Below are 20228 nucleotides of genomic sequence, written 5' to 3'. Positions count from 1 at the left end.
TTAATTACTACACCATTACTACACCATTTTAATTTAAAAAGCTCACTGAAAGGAATTGAAAGGAAAGCTGTTTTAATTTAATTTTGTGTTACATGAGCATAAAATGTTTTCAGTAGTTGTGTTGCTACATTTTCTTAGAGAGTTTAAAACCTAATAGATATGCATAATTTTGATTTAGTTTTTCCTAGCAATACTCGGGTTGCCACCTTCAATACAGAAAAATAAGGGACGCCTGGGGGGCACACCCCTCGGGGTCACGATGACCACTGGTCTGATGACGTGCCAGTGGTGGTAAATGACAACTTAAAACATGTTTTCATAAAAAATACCACACGGTTAAACACAACCTGAGCTATAACGTATAACCATGTGGTACACCTGCATTAACTCAGCTGCTGTAACCTAGAAAGGAGTAGGATGAGAAATTGCTAATGAACTTTAGTAATTGTATAAGGTGGCGGGAACACAGATTTTGGATAAAATATTTGTCACTGTTTGCAGACAGTAACACCATTCAAACAGTGAAACCACATAATAAATAACCGATCTACAAACATTTCTAAATTCATGTAAAACACAATTTTTTTAATTATTATTGGTAAGATTTTATTATATTTTATATAGTCTATTGTTAATTCTACAGTAGCCTGTTGAAGAATGCAATAATTTAAATTAGTTAAGGTGTTTATTTGCTTCACATAGGCACTATATTTGTATTATTAACTAAAATAATTATTAAAATAATGCTTATGTGTCTGACTGTACACATTAACCGTAATAAACAAATCGGTAATACTTTAAAATAAGGTTCATTAATTAACTACATTAATAAACATTAACTAATAATGATCTGCACTTACACAGCAATTGTTCATGTTTGTTCATGTTAATTTCCACATTTAATAATATTTTTCTTTTTAAATCTTGTTAATATTAGTAAATGAACCGTGAACTAACAGGAACAAACAATGAACAGCTTTATTTCTATTAACTAACATTAACAAACATTAATAAATACTTTAACAAATGTATTACTTGTTGTTAGTTCATGTTAGTTAATACATTAACTAATGTTTAATAAATTAACCTTATTGTAAAGTGTTATCAACAAATCATACCATAACACGATTCATTAACATTTTTTACTTTATTTCTTAACAAATAGGCAACCTATGAAATCGAATGCAATCAATCAGAAAATAATTGAGGTGATAATAAAAAAACTATCTGACACTATCTGCCTCAGGAGATGATTGATGCTGTCGCACATCTGACACGCGCTGACAAATTGACCCGCCCTCCTCTGACTCTGATTGGCCGTGAACCTGAAACAAACCAATCAATCCAATGATGGCAGCAAGTATTACCCAATCAGAGGCAGAATAGGACAAGTCTTCACAGAATGCCGGTGGAATGATTTGTATGGGATGCTGCATTGAAGACAACTCCGAAAATACTGGACAAACCCCAGGACACGCTATTTTATTCTCAAATACGGGACGATTCCATATTTTAAGGGACGGGTTGCAACATATAAGCAATACACTTTTACTAAATGTCAAAATAGACTCATTTTTTAATTTGAGAAATAAATAAAAAATTAGCACTTACAAATTTTGCAATAGCTAATTTATTGATAAACTGCAGTGCATTAAATTAAATGTTTAAATTAAATTAAACATGTGCATTGTTTAATGTAATTTAATTTAATTTTGTCTTAATTGTCAATAATAAGGTAAAATAAGGTAACACTTTTGTGTAGGGTCCAATTCACCTCAATAAAGTAAGTAAAAAAAAATAAAAAATAAGAATTAAAATTACTAAAACTAAACTAAATAGAAAAATAAAGCTAAATAGAAATATTATAAAACAAATAAGAAAGAAATGAAAAAAATCACATAACAAAGTTAGGACTAACTAAAATTAAATTAAGTCTATAATCTAAATAAAACTATAACTAAAAGTATTTTTAAAAAATCACAATAATATAATAATAATACATAAATAAATACTATATTATTATTATTATTATTATTATTATTATTATTATTAATAATAATACATATGATAATAATATATAAATAATACTAAATTGTAAAAGAAAGTATATTACAGACAAAATGTGGAACACAACTAAACATTATGTTTTTGGCTGTTAAATTATTTTAATACAATTGTTTTACTACAATTAATTGAACATCAATTCAACAGATTATATCAAAATTGTTAAATAATTTTACATTATTGAATACAGTCAAGAAGGTTTAAACCTCTGAGTTGATATTTGTTTGTTTTTTGTTTTTTGATATGCCAAGCTATTTTTAATCTTAATTCTGTGTTTGATAATAATTTAATGCCATTAAACCGCCGTCTACTGTGTTTGCGCAAAACTGCACCCTTGTGTGTTTTCCCTACAGGAATGTATTTAAGTGTGTGGAGAGGGGGTGAAAACGTGGAGTGAAGTGACAATCAGCTAATCCAGCGCTAATCCACTTTTATTGCTTCTCCTCTCCGGTGGCCTTCAGAGGCTGCGGGTGTCACACACCTGATGCTCTCTCTCTCACAGCTGCTTCATCAATATCTCAGTGATCAGCTGCCTCAGCTAGACTTTCATATCAGCTACAGACAGCAGACTGCAGAAGACAGATTGCAAATAAATATCACAAGCACCATCGGAAATTTAGCAGCTCTAAATCTTATTGGCTGGATTCTATATGCAATTCCTGCAGTTAGGGTGCACTGCCTATAGCATTTCTTTTCTATAAAGTATCAATTGATGTAATGACAGCTCTTGAGGAATTCAATCAGGGGCATTGTCAGCCAATAGAACAACCAATAAAGATCTGACAAGAACAGACCAAGAACTGAACAAAACACAGGGTTTAAATACAGACCAAACTAATCAAAGAAATCAACATCAGGGGTAAGCTTACTAATCAGAAGAGCAGGAACAGAGAAACAAAAAACAGAGCAAAACCATCTCTTTGTAAAACCAACACAATGAGATAAACAGATCAAATATAACAGACCCCTGACATACAGGAGTAACGTCAACGCCAATTACATTCTGCAAAAAGTGATGAACGTCTTTCTTTGGTTTGTGTGACTGCGGTTTTGGGGAACAATCATGACAAGCTAGTTACTTTCTCAGATGATGCACTGTACTATGATGGTTATATTGTTGTGTGGGAAACACATGCCTGAATTTGTCTTTCTAAAGCTGGTTAAACAGAGAAGTCTTGCTGATCAAGCTACAGTGATGCTAGAGATGCCAGCAAACCGTGCTGAGGATCAGCGTACAGAAGGAAAATATGAAAATATAAATGACCAAAAAAAATGATATTCAAGAACAATGATGGACTGTATAAAATACAGAAGGGAACATTACATTAACTGAGCATAAGGGAAAAGCTTTCAAATAGAAATGATCAGTATTTCTCCAGCTGCCTTGAGTAACATTGATCTTCATAAAGGAGGAGATCCTGCCACTCAGCAGGCTGTAATGCTGCAGGGACAGGTGGCTGTGGTTTGGTCATGTTTGGCCTGTGTTCTCACAGATGTGGTCTGCTATCTGGGTCAGCTGTAAGCAGTGCACACCCATCCTGACAAACACCAGGCCTGCAAAAGCCACAGAAGGTTTTGGGCGCAGTCAAGTAATCTAGTGTGGCAGGGTGGGATCCAGACCTCAGTGTATGACATCAGAGTCACATCAGCAGAGCGAAGCAGAGCGGAGAACCTCTGTGGAAACACAGCGATGTCAGACTTATCATTTGAGACAGACCTGCACAAACTTAAACAATGTGCCAAGCCTTCGGTGATTCAGTGTTGAATTATATTCCAATACAACAATAATTATGATTTAACATGAGTTGCAGAGCATATTATATTTTTTACGGCTGGTAATTATTAATAGACTTAAGTGTTACATTATTTACTTTGATTTGACTTGTATTTTAATTGTTATTTGGCGTTTCTTGGTAAAGACCACATTTTAAGCAGTGCGTGTTTTATTTGAAGTAGTGTTGTGTATTTATATCGATAGTATCATGTATCGACGATAGTCAGAGATGTCGCCTGTGGCAGATGCCTTTGACGATATTAAGATGACTATTATTATTATTATTATTATTATTATTATTATTATTATTATTATTATTATTATTATTATTATCAATGTAGGGGAAAGTTACTTTTAAAAGTAATGCATTACAATATTGAATCACTTCCTAAAAAACTAATCACGTTACTTAGTTACTTTTAATGGAAAGTAATGCACTACGTTACTTTTTTGAAAAAGTAACTCTTGTAAAATAAAAAGTAATGCATTACATTACTAGTTACTTGTAAAAAAGTAATCTGATTACGTAACTCGAGTTACTTGTAATGCTTTACCCCCGACACTGAGGGCCCTATTTTAACGATCTGAAACGCAAGTGTCAAAGCGTGAAGCGCAAGTAACTTTGTGGACGGGTCTCGGCGCTGTTGCTATTTTCCCGGCGGGATAAATGGCTCTTGCGCCCGGCGCAAATCTAAAGTGGGTTGGTCTGAAGCAGCTTCATTATTCATAGGTGTGGTTTGGGCGTAACGTGAAATAAACCAATCAGAGTGTCATCCAACATTCCCTTTAAAAGCAGGTGAGCAAGTTCCATTATGGATTGCTATTATTATGGCATATTTACCAGGCGCACGCCAGGAGCGGTTCACAGCCAAGGAGACTGATGTTCTTGTAAGAGCAGTGAAAGACAGAGAAGTTGTGTTGTATGGGGATGGGAGAATAATTAGCCTGAATAATTTATAAGCTAGATTTATGCCTATTTTGTTCACATCTTCGTGGCACACCACAATGATTTCCGTCATCTCATGTGTTAATATTTTTTTAGTGTAACAATTTATGATTTGCAAAAATAACTGTTGCATCTGTGCAGATTACATGAGCAAAGTGTATGCGCGTTGTGCACGCTATACATTATGGTCAAGCATGCGCCCTTAAAATAGCATAATGAACAACGCGCAACGCGCCACTGACTTTAGACTAGGTATTTTCTGGTCAGTGGCGCAATTGTTTAATGGAACAGCAAAATAGCACCAGGGATTGTTTGCGCCGGAACACGCCTCCTTTTTTGCGCTGAACCGCCCAGGGAGCGCAAGTTCATTCACTAGTTTAGCGACGTGCTTCTGTGGAGGGAAAAGTGCGCTTTGCGCGGGTGCAAAATAGGAATGACACATGCGTCGGTGTACAAAGTCAATTGCGCTGGGTGCAAGATAGGGCCCTGATTGTTATTCTCAGGCTAGTATTATAATCTAATTAAATTAATATTAAGGCTTATTTGTTCTATATTTATTTTTATACTTTTTATATATAATTATTCGCATATGAGTTTAGGAATGCAATGGCCAATCAGAGGCATTCAAACTGAGTTTTGTTGTCGAGTGCGCACACTCACTCACTGAATTTTGCTCTTTTCACAAATTCTCTCATCAACAAAGTGCAGATGTACGTACCTGGAAAGTATAAAAGATTTATTGTATTTATTGTATCTGCTGTATTTCTGGCATACCAAATGAGAAATAGTCCTTCAGCTGTCCAAATTAGAGGCTTATCAACAATATATATATATATATATATATATATATATATATATATATATATATATATATATATATATATATATATATATATATATATATATATATATATATATTAGAAGGTTATTGCAAAAATAAAAGGAATACGACCACTGTCCGAATGTGTTTCCAAAATAAATAGCCTTTTCCTTTTTGCGTGCAGTATTTTAATTTATTTATTTATTTGTGCATGGTTGGTTTTGTCAATTTTTTGTGTGCAATCGAATTAATGCAGCAATCTTTTCTGCCTATTTCTGTTTTCTTTATGTAGATAAATTTTGTTAGTATTTTTGCAATATTTTTTAAGCAGCCCAGCTGCAACTGCTTTGGCAATACAAATGTACCGTTTTTCTCATGCCAATAAAGCAATAAAGTGATTCGGAGATCGTCATGTACAAACTCCGTGAATACTCAACGAAGAGGCATGAGAGAGATATCTATAGAAAGCTTGACATGTCTACTTTAAGACTAAACAAGTGCTGCCAAAAACCAATATTCTGTGATAAAGTAATTCATATGAAAACAACGCGATGTCTGTTTTTCATGTCTCCATTCGTTATATCTAATGTGACCACGCCCCCGCGCTGAACGCGCTATTCAGATTCAAACTGAAGCGCGCGGCTTGAATACACACACACAGAAGAAAAAGCAGCGAGACTGTTCAATTTTTTTATTTTACTGTTTGCTTCGCGGTGAGAGGAATAAGACATAATTCACCCCAAACAGATGCTAACGCATTGTTTACCGTGAAGTTGTGTGCGGAACAACCAATCCAAACTGGTTATGTTAGTTGACCAATCAGAACAAAGTGTGCTACTGAAAGGTGGGGTTTAAGGAAACTGAATCTTTTGAACAGCTTCGTGCGAACCGTTTGGGGATCTCTGAGAATTGAGGTAATTTTAAAATGATATTTTGAAAAAATGACAATGTTTTTTAACCTTGGATGGATTTAAACCTAATGTACAGGACTTATAAACAGTGATAGGAAGCTTAGAATTTTCATCTTACTGGCTCTTTAATATCAGCAGATTTGTGGATGTGGGCCAAAAGCGCCTCACCTGCTTCCAGCACTACTGCAAAGATGTGGAAAGTAACACGTCTTGGCTGAATTTTGTGCAGTATAGGGAAGATCGAATGTGATGAGTGTCAAAATGCAGGACAGACGACTTCTGCAAGTCACGGAAAGAAAATCAGAAAATACTGCTGTTAAAGCAGAAACAAGTGTTGACTGAATACGGGGACATGGTTGCCAAAAGTGCACATATGGTAGAGCAGTCGTGGTCATATAACCCATGGCTAGATGAGCGAAAACTGTGTAGCGTGGCTGTACATATGGTGGAGAGCAGTGGGTGCTCTGTGACTCTTGACGGGAACGGCTCATTAGCTGGAGGACGTTTTGGGTGAGAGGTGCATTCTTCAGTCGTGACTGCATGGAAATTCATAAACACAAATGAATGAGAGTGAAAGGAATGGAAATAAACAATGCTTAATAGCAAAAATCACTCAATTTATGTTTTATGGATAAATCCAACAACATTCAGTGAGGCTTATGATTAAAATGAGAACGAAAGAAAAAACTGAAACCAGGTCTTATTGTTCTACATAATACTGCCTAAAGCTAAACATATTGGTTCTAAGGATGTTTTTATTTACAAAAATCTAGATTATGAGTCACTAAAACACTTTTTGCAGTGTGATAGTGAATGATCTGGACATTTTCAGTCGAGACAAGATGATTCACCGAGTTCAGTATGAGAAGTGAATAGACATGTGGAATAGCAAGCCTTGTGATGGCAGGCTCAGGGCAGAGGAAGTGTTCACAGATAAACAGCCGTCAGCCTGAGGTGCTGTGTCCTCCATTCATCATGATGTCCATGAACAGAGACGCCTCCTCTAATGAGCACCTCTTGAGGCAGGGCTGACTTCCTCTCGCAGGCTAAAGGATGGAGTGCATCTAAGCTTTTGTCATGATCTATCACCTTCAGCTAACAGGAAGTTATGGCTCACTACCTTTATTCTGGTTAACAACATTTGCCAACAAGGCAATACACTTTTTCACACTCATATTAGCTGTACTGAAAACCTGTGTGTTGCATTACCCACAAAACATGTTTTACAAACACTGAAAATAGCATTAGCATGATCCAATAAACAAAAACAAAAAGAAAATGCCAGATGGGCATGTTTTTGTTCCAAGGCACACAGCAAAATGTTGGCTTGATCTCCTCAGATATCGGCCAAATGGAAGGAGCATCAGTCAATTGCAGATGATATTTAGCATGGATATTGGCTGCTTCCAGTCTATAGCTAATCAATCTGTCTACCCAACCAACCCCCTATCTAGTTAACGAGTGTGTACCTATGCCAAGGTAGACAGCTTATGCGTTTTCTGATTATGTTTACGGACATGTCTTCCTATAATAATTTCAGATCATGCAAATCACACTTGGATTCCTTTCAGTTCTTTCAGAGAGATTGAAGTTCAGTAGATGCAAGCCAGAAGCTTCAGTTTCAGAGTTTGCTGATCAATATAAAGAAGTCACGTGAATTCAGGTTACCTGGTCTGATCACTGGAGGTTTCTTTGTCACAGTATGTTTTGAGTAAATTGCCAACACTTTCACCTGTCCCTACTTGAGACATTTCAGACATCTGGAAGTACAGCATTTGTTCCAGAGGTGTATAACCATATAAAGGTAAGGTTTACTGCATTATCCGAGTGCTCCAGCTTTTCCATGTAACATTAATTTTAAAAAAACTAAACAAATGGAGTGGTTTTGCATGCCTGTCAAAGTCAATGCAGCATATCTTGAGAGAATACAAATGATGTATTGTTTACCGTAAACACCAGACTAAAACATTCTATGTATGTCTCCAATCCAGGAAATCTGGCCTAATTACTTTCATAGACTCTGGAGGTACTATTGATTTTTGTATCTCCAGAGTGCTCAACCCAGTATAAGTAGAGCAGAATGCATGCATCAAAGTGCATTTACATCTCACAAAGACAGCTTTGAAGATGCGCTTTGTTGCTTCTTTGTTATGTCCTCATGCTTGAAAGTTCCTTTTTGGAGCACCATTCTTATTCGTGTCTCACAGATGGACCTCATTACAGATTTCCGAAACGTTTCTGACCTGTGTACATTTAAATATCAGGTCACTACTGCATAAAAAAAATAAATACTACAGGGTCAAGTGGAAATACATCTTTTTGATCTTTAAGACTTTCTGTTTAACCCACATTGCTAATGTGAAATCAAATACATCCATTCACAGTGATTTCATGACTAATTCCCATATCATTCTTCAGAATAACTCTTGAAACTGGTTACAATAAACCTATAGATGAGATAAAAACAGTATGGATACACCGAACAAAGAAATTCCTGAGACAACCCCAATCACCATCCCGAGCACGCAGCAGCATTTCGGAGGTGGACGTCCCGTGAGACGCCATCCAATAAAGAGGATTATGGGTTCTAGCCTGTGCACCCAAGTGTTTCCAATGAAATAACCACCTCCAGCAAAAGTCATTAAAATTTAAACCGTCCTTTCTTAGGGATATCACCATACAGCATACATTACCCGCCGAATGAGTGGAAAACAATCTCTACCTTGACGTTGTGCATTCGGCTCACACTGGAGTGAAAAGTGTGGCTAATGCCTAGGATTGTGTGTGAATGTGTGTTTGCAGTGGAGAGAGACAGAGAGAGAGAGAGGGATTTCTGGGTACACATTTCAAATGGTGACTTTAAGCTGCCTTGAGAGGGAGTGGGATAATGTTACACATATTTTTGTAGGCTCTATTTTTGGCTGATATTCAATGGTTGATGAAACATTCATGGGGAAACACCATTGGCCAATAAGAGAAAATCTTTATCTGAGTACTTTGGGTCTTCATATCATGTGACATCTCACACCAATAAATGAAGAATTGCTGTTATTTGCATGGAATTTATTTTATTCGCTATTTCCTTGAAAATCACAGTAGTGGTGCTGTAAATCGGGAACTATTTTATGACATGTGGTTCTTGATTTGTATTTTTTTATTATTTATTTGCAGATGTGCACTTAATTAGTTAATTTTTTCAGCACAAATACATTAAAATGATCAAAAGTGACAGTTAAGTAATTTGTGATTGAACAATTATAATGTTTGATGTTTCCGTTTTACATAAATTCTGTTCTTTTGAACCTTCTATTCATCAGAAAATCCTGAAAAAAAAAAGTATCATGGTTTTCCCAACATATTAAGCAGTACAACTGTAAGCATTAATAATAATAATACATATTTCTTGTGCAGCAAATCAGAATATCAGAACGATTTCTGAAGAATCATGTGACACTGAAGACTGGAGAAATGATGCTGGAAATTCAGCTTTGCATCACAGGAATAAACTACTGTACATTTTAAAATATGGTAAAAATCCTCATTAGAGCAATTTATTCACACAATGATCTCTCTCTGCATTTGTTGTTGTTTGCAGGCAGCAGGGACAGTGCAATAGAAAGATGGGTTTTCTGTTTATTGTCTTTTATTATTTCAGTGCACTCATTCTTTCTGTCTCATCACATTCAATCCAGGCACAAGCTCACAACTGGGCTGACACAGTTTTCTTCGCTGTAGCTTCGGTGAGCACTGTCAGAGAGTTTTATACTTGCAGAGACGAATAAAGATGTTCAAGAACGGTTATTGAAACCCAATGTCATGAAAAACATTTGGTTCCAGCATTTCTTTTATTCCCAATCTGAGTGCGTTTGAATAAATCCTGGATATAGTTCCTATCTGTACGATCATAATGTGGAAAAAGCGAGTGACACTGCAACAACGAGTTTTCATTTAGCACAAGGCTTGACGCTTCAGGAGTGAAATTACAAAGGCAGTGAGGTCTGATCCTCAAGCTTTCACCCCCTGAACACCTGAGATCTTCATCGCATTGGAAAACACACTCTTTAGTCCTCAGCCGCCGCTGCTGCTCTTTCATGCTTGAGAGAAAACTGTCCACACAAATAGTTTGAGATAGATTGGACAGCGAGGGAGGTTTGCTCATGTTTCATTTATGAAGCTTTAACATGTTTTTCCTCTGTTGGTGTTCTTACCTGTGACCTTCTCATCACAAATAAGAAATGTAAATAAAATAACTAAATAAATAAGGACTGACCTGTCGGATCATTTATGATTAAAGCCTTCCAAGGCAGTTCGTGCTTGTTGGATAGCAACCTGTTAAATTCAGCGTTGAGAAGGTGTCAGATCCATGGCAGGTACATGCTTACATCAACATCTCTTCCTTTCATTGATGCTTTCCTCACACGGATCTGCCAAAATCAGACGATTTCATTTCCCCAGCATTAAAATGCAACACTTACTACTAAGTAATCCACAGAAGTGCGAGGTGACGGGAAAGTCAATGTGAATTGGTATTCTCAATCCATTTTCCTGCAAAAATGTAAAATTTACATCTGAGACTGGATCTTAAAAAAGACTAAATATAGAATGGGAATTAACTGGATGGTGAAAAGTACAAACTAAACAAGACTGTATGTGAGTTTGCTAAAATAATAACCGAATTAGATATTATACACTATGCACCAGTATATGCACTGTGTACTCTAAGTGTATTAATTTTATTAAAAAGAAATGTCATCCAGCACTGGGGTCTGAGGAAAGCTGAAACAGTTGAGTGTGTGAAGTGTCCAACTCACACAAACTGACAGAATGCTGCACAAGTATGTGAAATGGGACAGCCTTAATGACTTCATTTATATATAATAGCTTTTTTAACAACTAACCTAAAGCCTGCACAGCTCAAGAGATGCAACAAAAGCTGTTTCAGATTAAAGTTATTACATTTTGATTGAAGATTAAGATGACAAGCATTTTTCTTTTTCCTGTGAAATAATGTGATGAATCATCTACAATATGACCTAGAAAAAGCATTAGGAAAGTAAATAAGGTCCGTTTGAATTCCAGATGACTCGAATGTGTCTTTAATTTGATTATTTTTCATAACAGGCAGAAGTGATTCATAGGGACTTATTAATTTTAAAGAAACTCTAACGTCTCACAGAGCTTGATTTTACAAATAATTATTTTACATAATTCTATTCGGGTTCACGTGACTTATAAATGAATTATGAATATTTGATCTACCTATTATCAGAAAAAGAATAAGTAAATAAAATAAATCCAGATTAAAAGGCTGTAGTAATTGGCGGTATGATAGGTCATTTTATAAAACCTCATTTGCTGTTAAATATGAATCGTTCTGCCATGAAACTCTGCTTGCATTACGACTGGTTCATTCAATTGAATGTTCTCAGCCAGTTGTATTCACATACTCAGAACCGTTCACCTTTATATCAAGAATGCTGTGTCTGTGTGCTATGCCTCACCAGCACCACCTGTCTAAATCTGCTACGGAGATCTCTATTGCAGCTGCAGCATGTTTTCTCTTTCCCAAGAGTTGTCATGACTGAACTATACATTTTATGAAGTTAGTTTTTACTGTTTTAACTCATGTTACATTAATAATATTTGATTGCATCTTTTGAGTTGCATCCATAAAAGAAAAAAAGAAAAATAATCAGATGAGCTGAAAAACGTTTATTTTAGATTTAAATTAACTTAGATTAGAACTTTCAATAAAAGTACCAGTATTTCTTGCCTGCTCACAGCAGCATGTCTATATATATCTTTTTTTATTTTTTTTATTTACACCAAATATAACTATATTTTTAACCACTATCCTGCTTTAAAATGACATAGCGGTCACCACTTAAAAGTTCACTTGACATGAAGGACTCATTGGTCATCCTTGACTAGTGTGAATGTCATCAAGGCTCAGGACAGGGGTTAGCTGAAGTGGTGCAGTGTTACCAATGCCAAATGCAAAGCTTTGTTCCTAATATATAATTCGATGTGTGTGTCAAACCCCTGTGCCTGTCTCCAGCCCTGAACAATTGTTCCTCTCAGTGATAAAGAGAGAAACTCTGGAGCTTCAATCTACAGATGACTTGCTTTTCGAGTTAGATCTATTTCTGAAGTGATCTAGGTAAGAGAAATGGAACAGAGATGAGATTTTGGGTTGTGAGGTGTACCCTGCTCCAACAATATCTGTGCTGAAGTTGTTTTATTAGAGTCGTCAATGCAAAATGCTGTCTGTGTTTACCCAGGCTGTAGCCAGAGACTCTGCTCTGTTCAGTCAGCAGTTCAGCTGGGAGAGAAAACACACAGACTTTCTGCTTATTGGCCATTTATGTCTAGAGGAATCGCATCATCCAGCATGAAGCTCAGAGCTGTGGAGCTGTGGGCTCTTCATCATCTCCCTTCACCTGCAGCAGGGCGGAGATTGATGCAGGGGTTAAATTGGTTTTGATTTTGGAGGTGGAAGAGCACTAAAATCTAGTTATGTGGCTGAGATATGACATAACCAGTCGCCTCAGTGTCAGAACACTGACTCAAATTAAGTATAATGTTTATGATTTTTTATTATAATATATATTATTTATAATTGTTTGTGTGTTTCAAATAATTATCGTATGCTCACCAAGTCTATTTGATTAAAAATAAAGAACAAACAGTAATATTCTAAAATATTATTAAAATTAATTATAACGAATTTCTATTTGGATATATTGAAAAAATCTATTTATTCCTGTGAAGCAAAGCTTAATTTTCAGTATCATTACTGCAGGCTTCAGTGTCACATGATCCTTCAGAAATCACCCTAATATGCTGATTTGCTGCTCATGAAACATTTCTTAATACTATCAATGTAGAAAACAGTGTTGCTTCAGATTTATGTGGAAGCCACAATATTCTTTTCAGGATTCTTTGACAAATAGAAAGAGCATTTGTTTGAAATAAAAATATTTTGTAACATAAATGTATTTTTGATCAATTTAATGCATCCTTGCTGAATAAAAGTATTACTGACCCCAAAAGTTTTAACATTGATTTCTACAAATGCTACGAGCCAATGGTGCGCTCATGTCAGTGGTCTAGCTCTTCTTATATCTCCATTGTCTCCCCACCCCCACCTTTCCAAGCCTTTGTCCTTGAACAGGACAGAGACAGAAGAGATGAAAGCCATCTTTGAAAGGAGGGTCCGTATCTTAGGATATCAGTGCAATCACACTGTGTCTGTCCATTATCCTAATCTCTCCAAATGGTATTGGTGGAAAGAGCTTTTCAAATAAAAATCAGATACAAATCATGTTGTGTAATTATGTCATTATTTTCGCCGTTATTGCAAATACACCATGAATACACATCAACCAGCACTTTGTCCTGTGCACTTAGCATGACCTTACTTTTTCACTTTGTGTTGTGTCTTCCAGATCAGGTCAAACCAGATTATTTGAATTGTGTTGCAAGCTCTAAAACCTGGAGCAAAACCAAAACCTAATGTAAAACAAGGCAATGGCACAATCCGATACTCTCCGCCTGGAGAGCTGCTATCTTATTCAATCTCTGCATGTCCAGTGATGCAGTGCAAGGTCAGGACAGTGGCTGCCACAACACAAGCGATTCTTCATATTGCAAATGAAGCTGGAGAAAAGATACACATAACAAACTAAATATACACATTAAAAACAAACTACCAGTCCATAATCCATAATAATGCTTCCTCCAGTGAAAAAGTTCATTTGGACTGTTTATGCTTGTAAATGAGGCTTGATCTGTGCATATTTCTCTCCTGATTCAGACAAGACAGTTCTTTTGTGAAGAATTCAATATTATTAATAGAGGACTCAGATTTTTGTTTCATTTTGATGGATTTGTTTCTTACAAAAAAATGAAGTTTTTCGCTTCATGAGAGATTAATTGATGGACAGGAGTCTCATTCTGACGGCACCCATTCACTTGCAAAGGATCCATTGGTGAGCAAGTGATGTAATACTAAATTTCTCCAAATCTGTTCTGATGAAGAAACAAACCCATCTACATCTTTTATGGCCTTAGCTTAGCTTTCTAATCCATAACACATATAGTAACCAACTATGTTTCCAAGAAAATTTAATTCAATAAAGTCCTTAGTCAAATAGAAACCTAATTTAAAACAGAACACAGTAATATAATGTCAGAGCAGAAAAGGCCTAGCCAGCACTGATTTCACAGAACAATTTGAGCAAAAATACTTTTTACAGTGATAATAACATCTAAAAAGTCTGAAAATCCTTTTCTCAGCTGTGCAGAAGCAGACCCAGACTGAGTGTTTTGTTCCCTCTCACAGCCCTCTTGCAGTAAAGCATGCAGAATGAAAGGATTGAATGACCAAATGAGACAGAAAAGACCATTAACTCCCATTCCTGAAGGCTTCTGCATCACTGCAGAGGTTTGTGTGTGCGGATAGTAATCTGTCTCTGGCCACAGGCTGGTAATGGGGAGACAGACCATCTGTTCCTTTTCCATAGCACCCCTGTCAGTTAGAAGCTAAGCAAATGCACCTCTCAAAGGCAAAGAAACAATGCTGAAGTCATGCAGCACTCTGTCCAGAAAAAAAATTATGAATCCAGTGCGACCGCCAAAAATCTTCCATTTTTAACTGACATGAAAACCCAAGGGAGATGAGGAAAGAATCATCCCTTTTATAAACCAGACCCTGTTGTTCAGCAATCAGCCAGAATGAAATAACTGTAAAAGACATGGACAATTAACTTTAGCACTTAAAACGTGTAATTACAACAAAAGCTAGTTCAACTGAAGGCAAATATAGTCATTCACACCTAATTATTGCAAACAGCTCTCTTTAAAAAGAAAAACATTTCCCTATTTCTGCTCATTGGAGTTTCATTAGTAGCTGTCTATATACCTCGGCTATTTAATAGAATTGTTTCAGAATCCAGATTTTACAATGTGGCAACCCAACATGAAATTGTTTTATTGGTCAGAACTAAATAAAAATGTCCACAAAATCAAACAAAAATTTGACATTTTGGTTTCTAAGAGTTTCACGATCTTGGAAATCAGTAATTCACTGCACAGCACATCATTGCAATAAGTCTTTCTACTTCAAAATTTCTAGTTTAATTCAATGTGTTACTCTTGTTTCTTTGTAATTAAGAGTAAAATGCACTAGCAAATTCTAAATAAAAAATGTTAAAAATTCTACACCAAATTGCTAAGCAACAGATCTGGGAGCCATTTTCGGGTTGCGACCCACCAGACTGACTCTCACTAAAGGGTATTAACCCAGCAAAGTTTATTCAGAGATCTGAGAGGCAGCAAATTGCATTTACTGCTCGCTTTATTCCATGGATCTCGATATAAATTAAATTATAACTTGATTTATTGCCAAGCCTTACTTCGGGCTCACAACCCCCTCCAAAGAATAACGCCGCTTATTGTGGCAGAAAAGCCATCCCAGAAAAACATCCTAACATCAAAGGAGGATTTTACAACTGCTGCTCTGAGATGCAGAGAGATACAATGGCAGCAGACGGCGAGTGTGACCAAAGCCATTCGGACACGGCACATTGGGCCAATTACAGTCTCGTCAACAGCGGTCATGATCATATGCTAAAGTACAGGGGGTCTAGATGAGATCGGTTCAATAACAGCTAGTATTGCTAAACTGAGGAGACAGCTGTACAGGGGCCAGCCGAGGAAAAGCATTTCTTGCAGAATAGCATCAACGTCACAGTGTCCTAAATCTATTAGGAAAAGTGTGAATAGAACAGATTTGGAGAAATGTAGCATTGCATCAGTTGCTCACCAATGGATCCCCTGAAGTGAATGGGTGCCGTCCGAATGAGAGTCCAAACAGATGATAAAAACATCACAAGTAATCCACACAAATTCAGTGAAAAGCTGTGTGTTTGTAAGAAACAAATCCACCATTAAGACATTTATATTCAATTAATTGCTTCCAGTTAAAATATAAAAACAAAATCCATGTGTTTTCTCCAGTGAAAAAGTTGTCTTGTCTGAATCAGGGGAGAAAAATGCAGATATCAAGCACCGTTTACAAGCATTATTATGGACTATGAATTTTGGCCGGAAGCGATGATTTAAACTTAAAATGCCTTAATGATTTATTACAAACACAATGCTTTTCTCTTCACAAGACATTAACTAATGGACTGGAGTGATGTTGATTACTTGTGATGTTTTTATCAGCTCTTTGGACTCTCATTCTGACGGCACCCATTCACTTGAGAGGATCCACTGGTGAGCAAGTGATGTAATGCTACAATTCTCCAAATCTGTTCTGATTAAGAAATAAACTCATCTACATATTGGATGACCTGAGGGTGAATACATTTTCAGCAAATTAAAAGTTTTGTGTGAACTATTGCTTTAAAGAGATTGCGTGTCTGCATCCAGAGTGTATTTGTATCAACAGCAGACCAATTAAGAATATACATTTAGCATATACAGATGATTCAAAGATTTGAAAAACAGACTATGGAAAGTTTTGGACTAAACTACAATGCCAATCCAGTTACTGAGGATAATTTAATTTGAGAGGAAAGAGATTGTTATGACATTCTTTTGTAGTATGACTGCATTTGTAAACAAGATGAGTGCATGAAGAAATGTTTCCATGACTCTCTAAAGCTTTTACATTTTAATTGTAGTACTGGCATAATGCTATTAAAACATCACAATGTAATGCAATGTTGCATTTCCATGAATCTGCCATGAAGTCAATATAGATGGGAATACTTATTTCTAATTACCATAAATTAAGTGCAGAGAAACATGTGCAACATTTTTTCAAAAAAGAGCAACTACATACAGAGGTGCAATAAATAAATAAATAAATGTAACATATATTTATATTTACCTGATATTTCTATCAGAGACTAATTCCATAACTAGAGCATTTAAATCAGTGCATCTCTTTTTCTCTGAACAAAACTTTTGAAAGAAAAGCAGCAGCAATAAAAATGCTGCAACTATAATCAGAGGCTTTTATTTAAGAGGTTTACTTAAAACAGCCAGCATCTTGTTTATAGTACACTTGTTACATATCCATCTCCCTCTAGAGATCCATCTGAGACGGTCAGTTTTGGGTTTGTTTTGCATTAATGGTTTGTTTCCATCAATCTGAATGCATGTTTATATAACCTTTCATACATAAATACATGATTTTCAGGCTCTGCTAAAAACAACACATTTTTCAAAATGATGCACTTATAAACAAACAAATATTTCAGTCTTCACATTATATTCACTGTAATTCACAGAACCAGATGGGGCCCAGAGTGAAATCTCTTGTGCCTGTTGCATCCCAAACTAGAAATATATTATTTATGTATCATAATTACTAAAAAAGTCAAGCATTCGAAATTGATTTTGCCATCACAGCTCTTTACTGTAGGTCCTAGTTCTGATTAAAGTGTTGATCTGGTTATTTTGTACTGATTATGTGCTTCAGAAACATTACTTGTTGAGGTACTTCACTGACCCTGAATGGAATATAATGTTGTATCAAAACAATGTACAAAGTTCAGTGCCTCATAACAACAACAGCTTAAGATTTCAAGAGCACTTTCCCATACTGTAACTAAAAGGTCAACAGAAATGTGCAGGTTTTGCAATTGACTTTTGTTTATGCTCTAATCAGAATGAAATCAACCATTTCTAATTCTCCATTTCAACAAAAGACAGGCTTCTTTTTGATCTACTACTTTCTGTAGTCCTACAGCTACATCGCTTGCTCAGAGCAATCAATATCTTTTAAAAGCAGGGTAGTTCTTTAGAATATGTAATGAACAGTTTGTAATGTTCTCGATGGATGGGACGGATTGTTCTAATGATATTCAGACTAACAGCATGTCTGCAAGTAGGCCTATAATATTGCTTTTAAATCATTAGCCACATATTTAGAATGCCATGTGACTTTAAAAGTTGTATTTGTATTAGATTGGTGTCAAAGCAAACACAGCCTTCTTATAAACAAGACAGTGTCACAACAAACATAACACAAAAGTTGATCATCAACGAGCCTAGAGATGGAGCAGATGAGGACTCTCTCCATGGTGCTGAAGCGGGTGCCCAGGTGACACGATATCAAGGGCATCGTGCTTCTACAGAGCGGAAAACCCCGGCGATTAATACAACAAACCACAGAAATGAGCCGACATTCAACTCTTAACTCATCCAAACTGAACTTAACCAACGTATGTTCTCTTCAGCCCCTTTTCAAAGCATCGCAGAACCGAGAAACTTACTGTTTGTGGTCGTCTATCGCTTTTATCGTGTTATATGAACGAAATAATGTCCTTCATTGAGTCTGTGCAGCTTTATGTCCAGTGAACTCTGTAACCAAAACAAAACAATCGCGGCTTGAACTTTCGAAACTGATATAATATTCAACAGACAACAGCCTATAATGATAATTCTGTCTTAACAAGTATACTATGAATTCAGTATCAAGTGTAACCACGCAATTTAGGAAAAAAATATATGTATAAACAAGATGCAAATAAAATGTAACTACACCACTCGTAGATATTGTTAATGCTTCTATACAAGGAAACATTGTGATGGAGCTCAACTCAGTCTGATGAAATGAGAAGAATGGGAACTAGCAGACGCTCTCAGGACTGGGACGCGCGCAGGGAGTGAACACACACAGCAGCAGAACTGAAGAATGAAGAACGACTCTTACCGGTCTGAATCGAGCCTGCTCCGAGACTCTGTGTGATTAGACGTAATAATCCCGCGAAATAAACGAGAACGAAGCTGGAATGCGAAACGCTGCCCGTCGTCGCTCTTCGGTGCTGCTGCATCTAACGGAACAGCTGCTGTTTCCACGCGCTGAGAGCGAGAGAGAGCGAGGCGCGCGCGACGCGGATCAGCGTGCACGAGTCCACGAGTCCACGGCGAACTGCCTCCAATGAGCGAGGACAGTTCATGTGCAGTTTAATAAAAACCCATGCGTGTTGTTACGTCTAAAAACTGACAAATAATCTTAAATCACAAGTCAGTTGCCTGATGTGAGGTGTGAGTCGGACTAACATGTTAACAACAATATTTACTGCATGACTTATTGAAATTATTTACATAATAGTGAGCGTAGTCACAGCATGTTATGTAGGATTTAGTAGTAATGCAAATCATATTACATTTTACATAAATCAATTTGGATATATCTATATATCTATCTATCTATATATATATATATATATATATATATATATATATATATATATATATATATATATTATTATTATTATTTTTTTTTTTTTTTTTTTTTTTTTTTTTTTGATTGATTGATGAAGGAAGTTTAACAACCAACATTTATTTTTATTTTTTTTATTTATGCAGTGTCCTGTGGAAAGATGCATTCTTCTAAAGATTTAGTCTTGTGACCTAAAATGTTTGTGAATCTCAGGCAGAATTGGATGCTGTGGTCTGCTTATTTGTGTGTTAGCGTTAAATGAAATTTACAACTCTCAACATTTTAAATAGATACCATATGCATTCTAAGTGTTTTTTAACAGAGAGGTTATTGCATATATTTCCGATCCGAATCAAAGCACCGTGGCTGATCAGAGTAAAGGCAACATCATCTGGTAATTGTGCTCCCTCTGTTGGCCACTGTACACACTTCAGTGTTTGCCAAGTGTTTTTAGTGTTAGCCTATCAGAT

The 20228-nt window shown here is 36.1% G+C and overlaps 1 protein-coding gene across 4 annotated transcripts in view; it reads right to left on the bottom strand.

Moving 5' to 3' along the window:
- Positions 1-19445, bottom strand: part of LOC128019516 (ecto-NOX disulfide-thiol exchanger 1) — a 76462-nt gene extending 57017 nt beyond the window's left edge. For 2 of the 4 annotated variants that reach the window (XM_052605519.1, XM_052605520.1), the window contains exon 1: positions 19246-19445. In XM_052605519.1, coding sequence (XP_052461479.1) covers positions 19246-19366 — 121 coding nt within the window. In that variant the 5' untranslated portion in view covers positions 19367-19445. The remainder of the gene's footprint in view (positions 1-19245) is intronic. The other 2 variants (XM_052605521.1, XM_052605522.1) reach the window with 1 other exon arrangement.
- Positions 19446-20228: the final 783 nt, after the last annotated feature.

Source organism: Carassius gibelio, chromosome A9, assembly GCF_023724105.1.
Source record: "Carassius gibelio isolate Cgi1373 ecotype wild population from Czech Republic chromosome A9, carGib1.2-hapl.c, whole genome shotgun sequence".
NCBI classification, from domain to species: Eukaryota; Metazoa; Chordata; class Actinopteri; order Cypriniformes; family Cyprinidae; genus Carassius; species Carassius gibelio.
The sequence above is the reverse complement of the archived record's forward strand: the minus strand, read 5'-3'. Positions and strand labels throughout refer to the sequence as shown.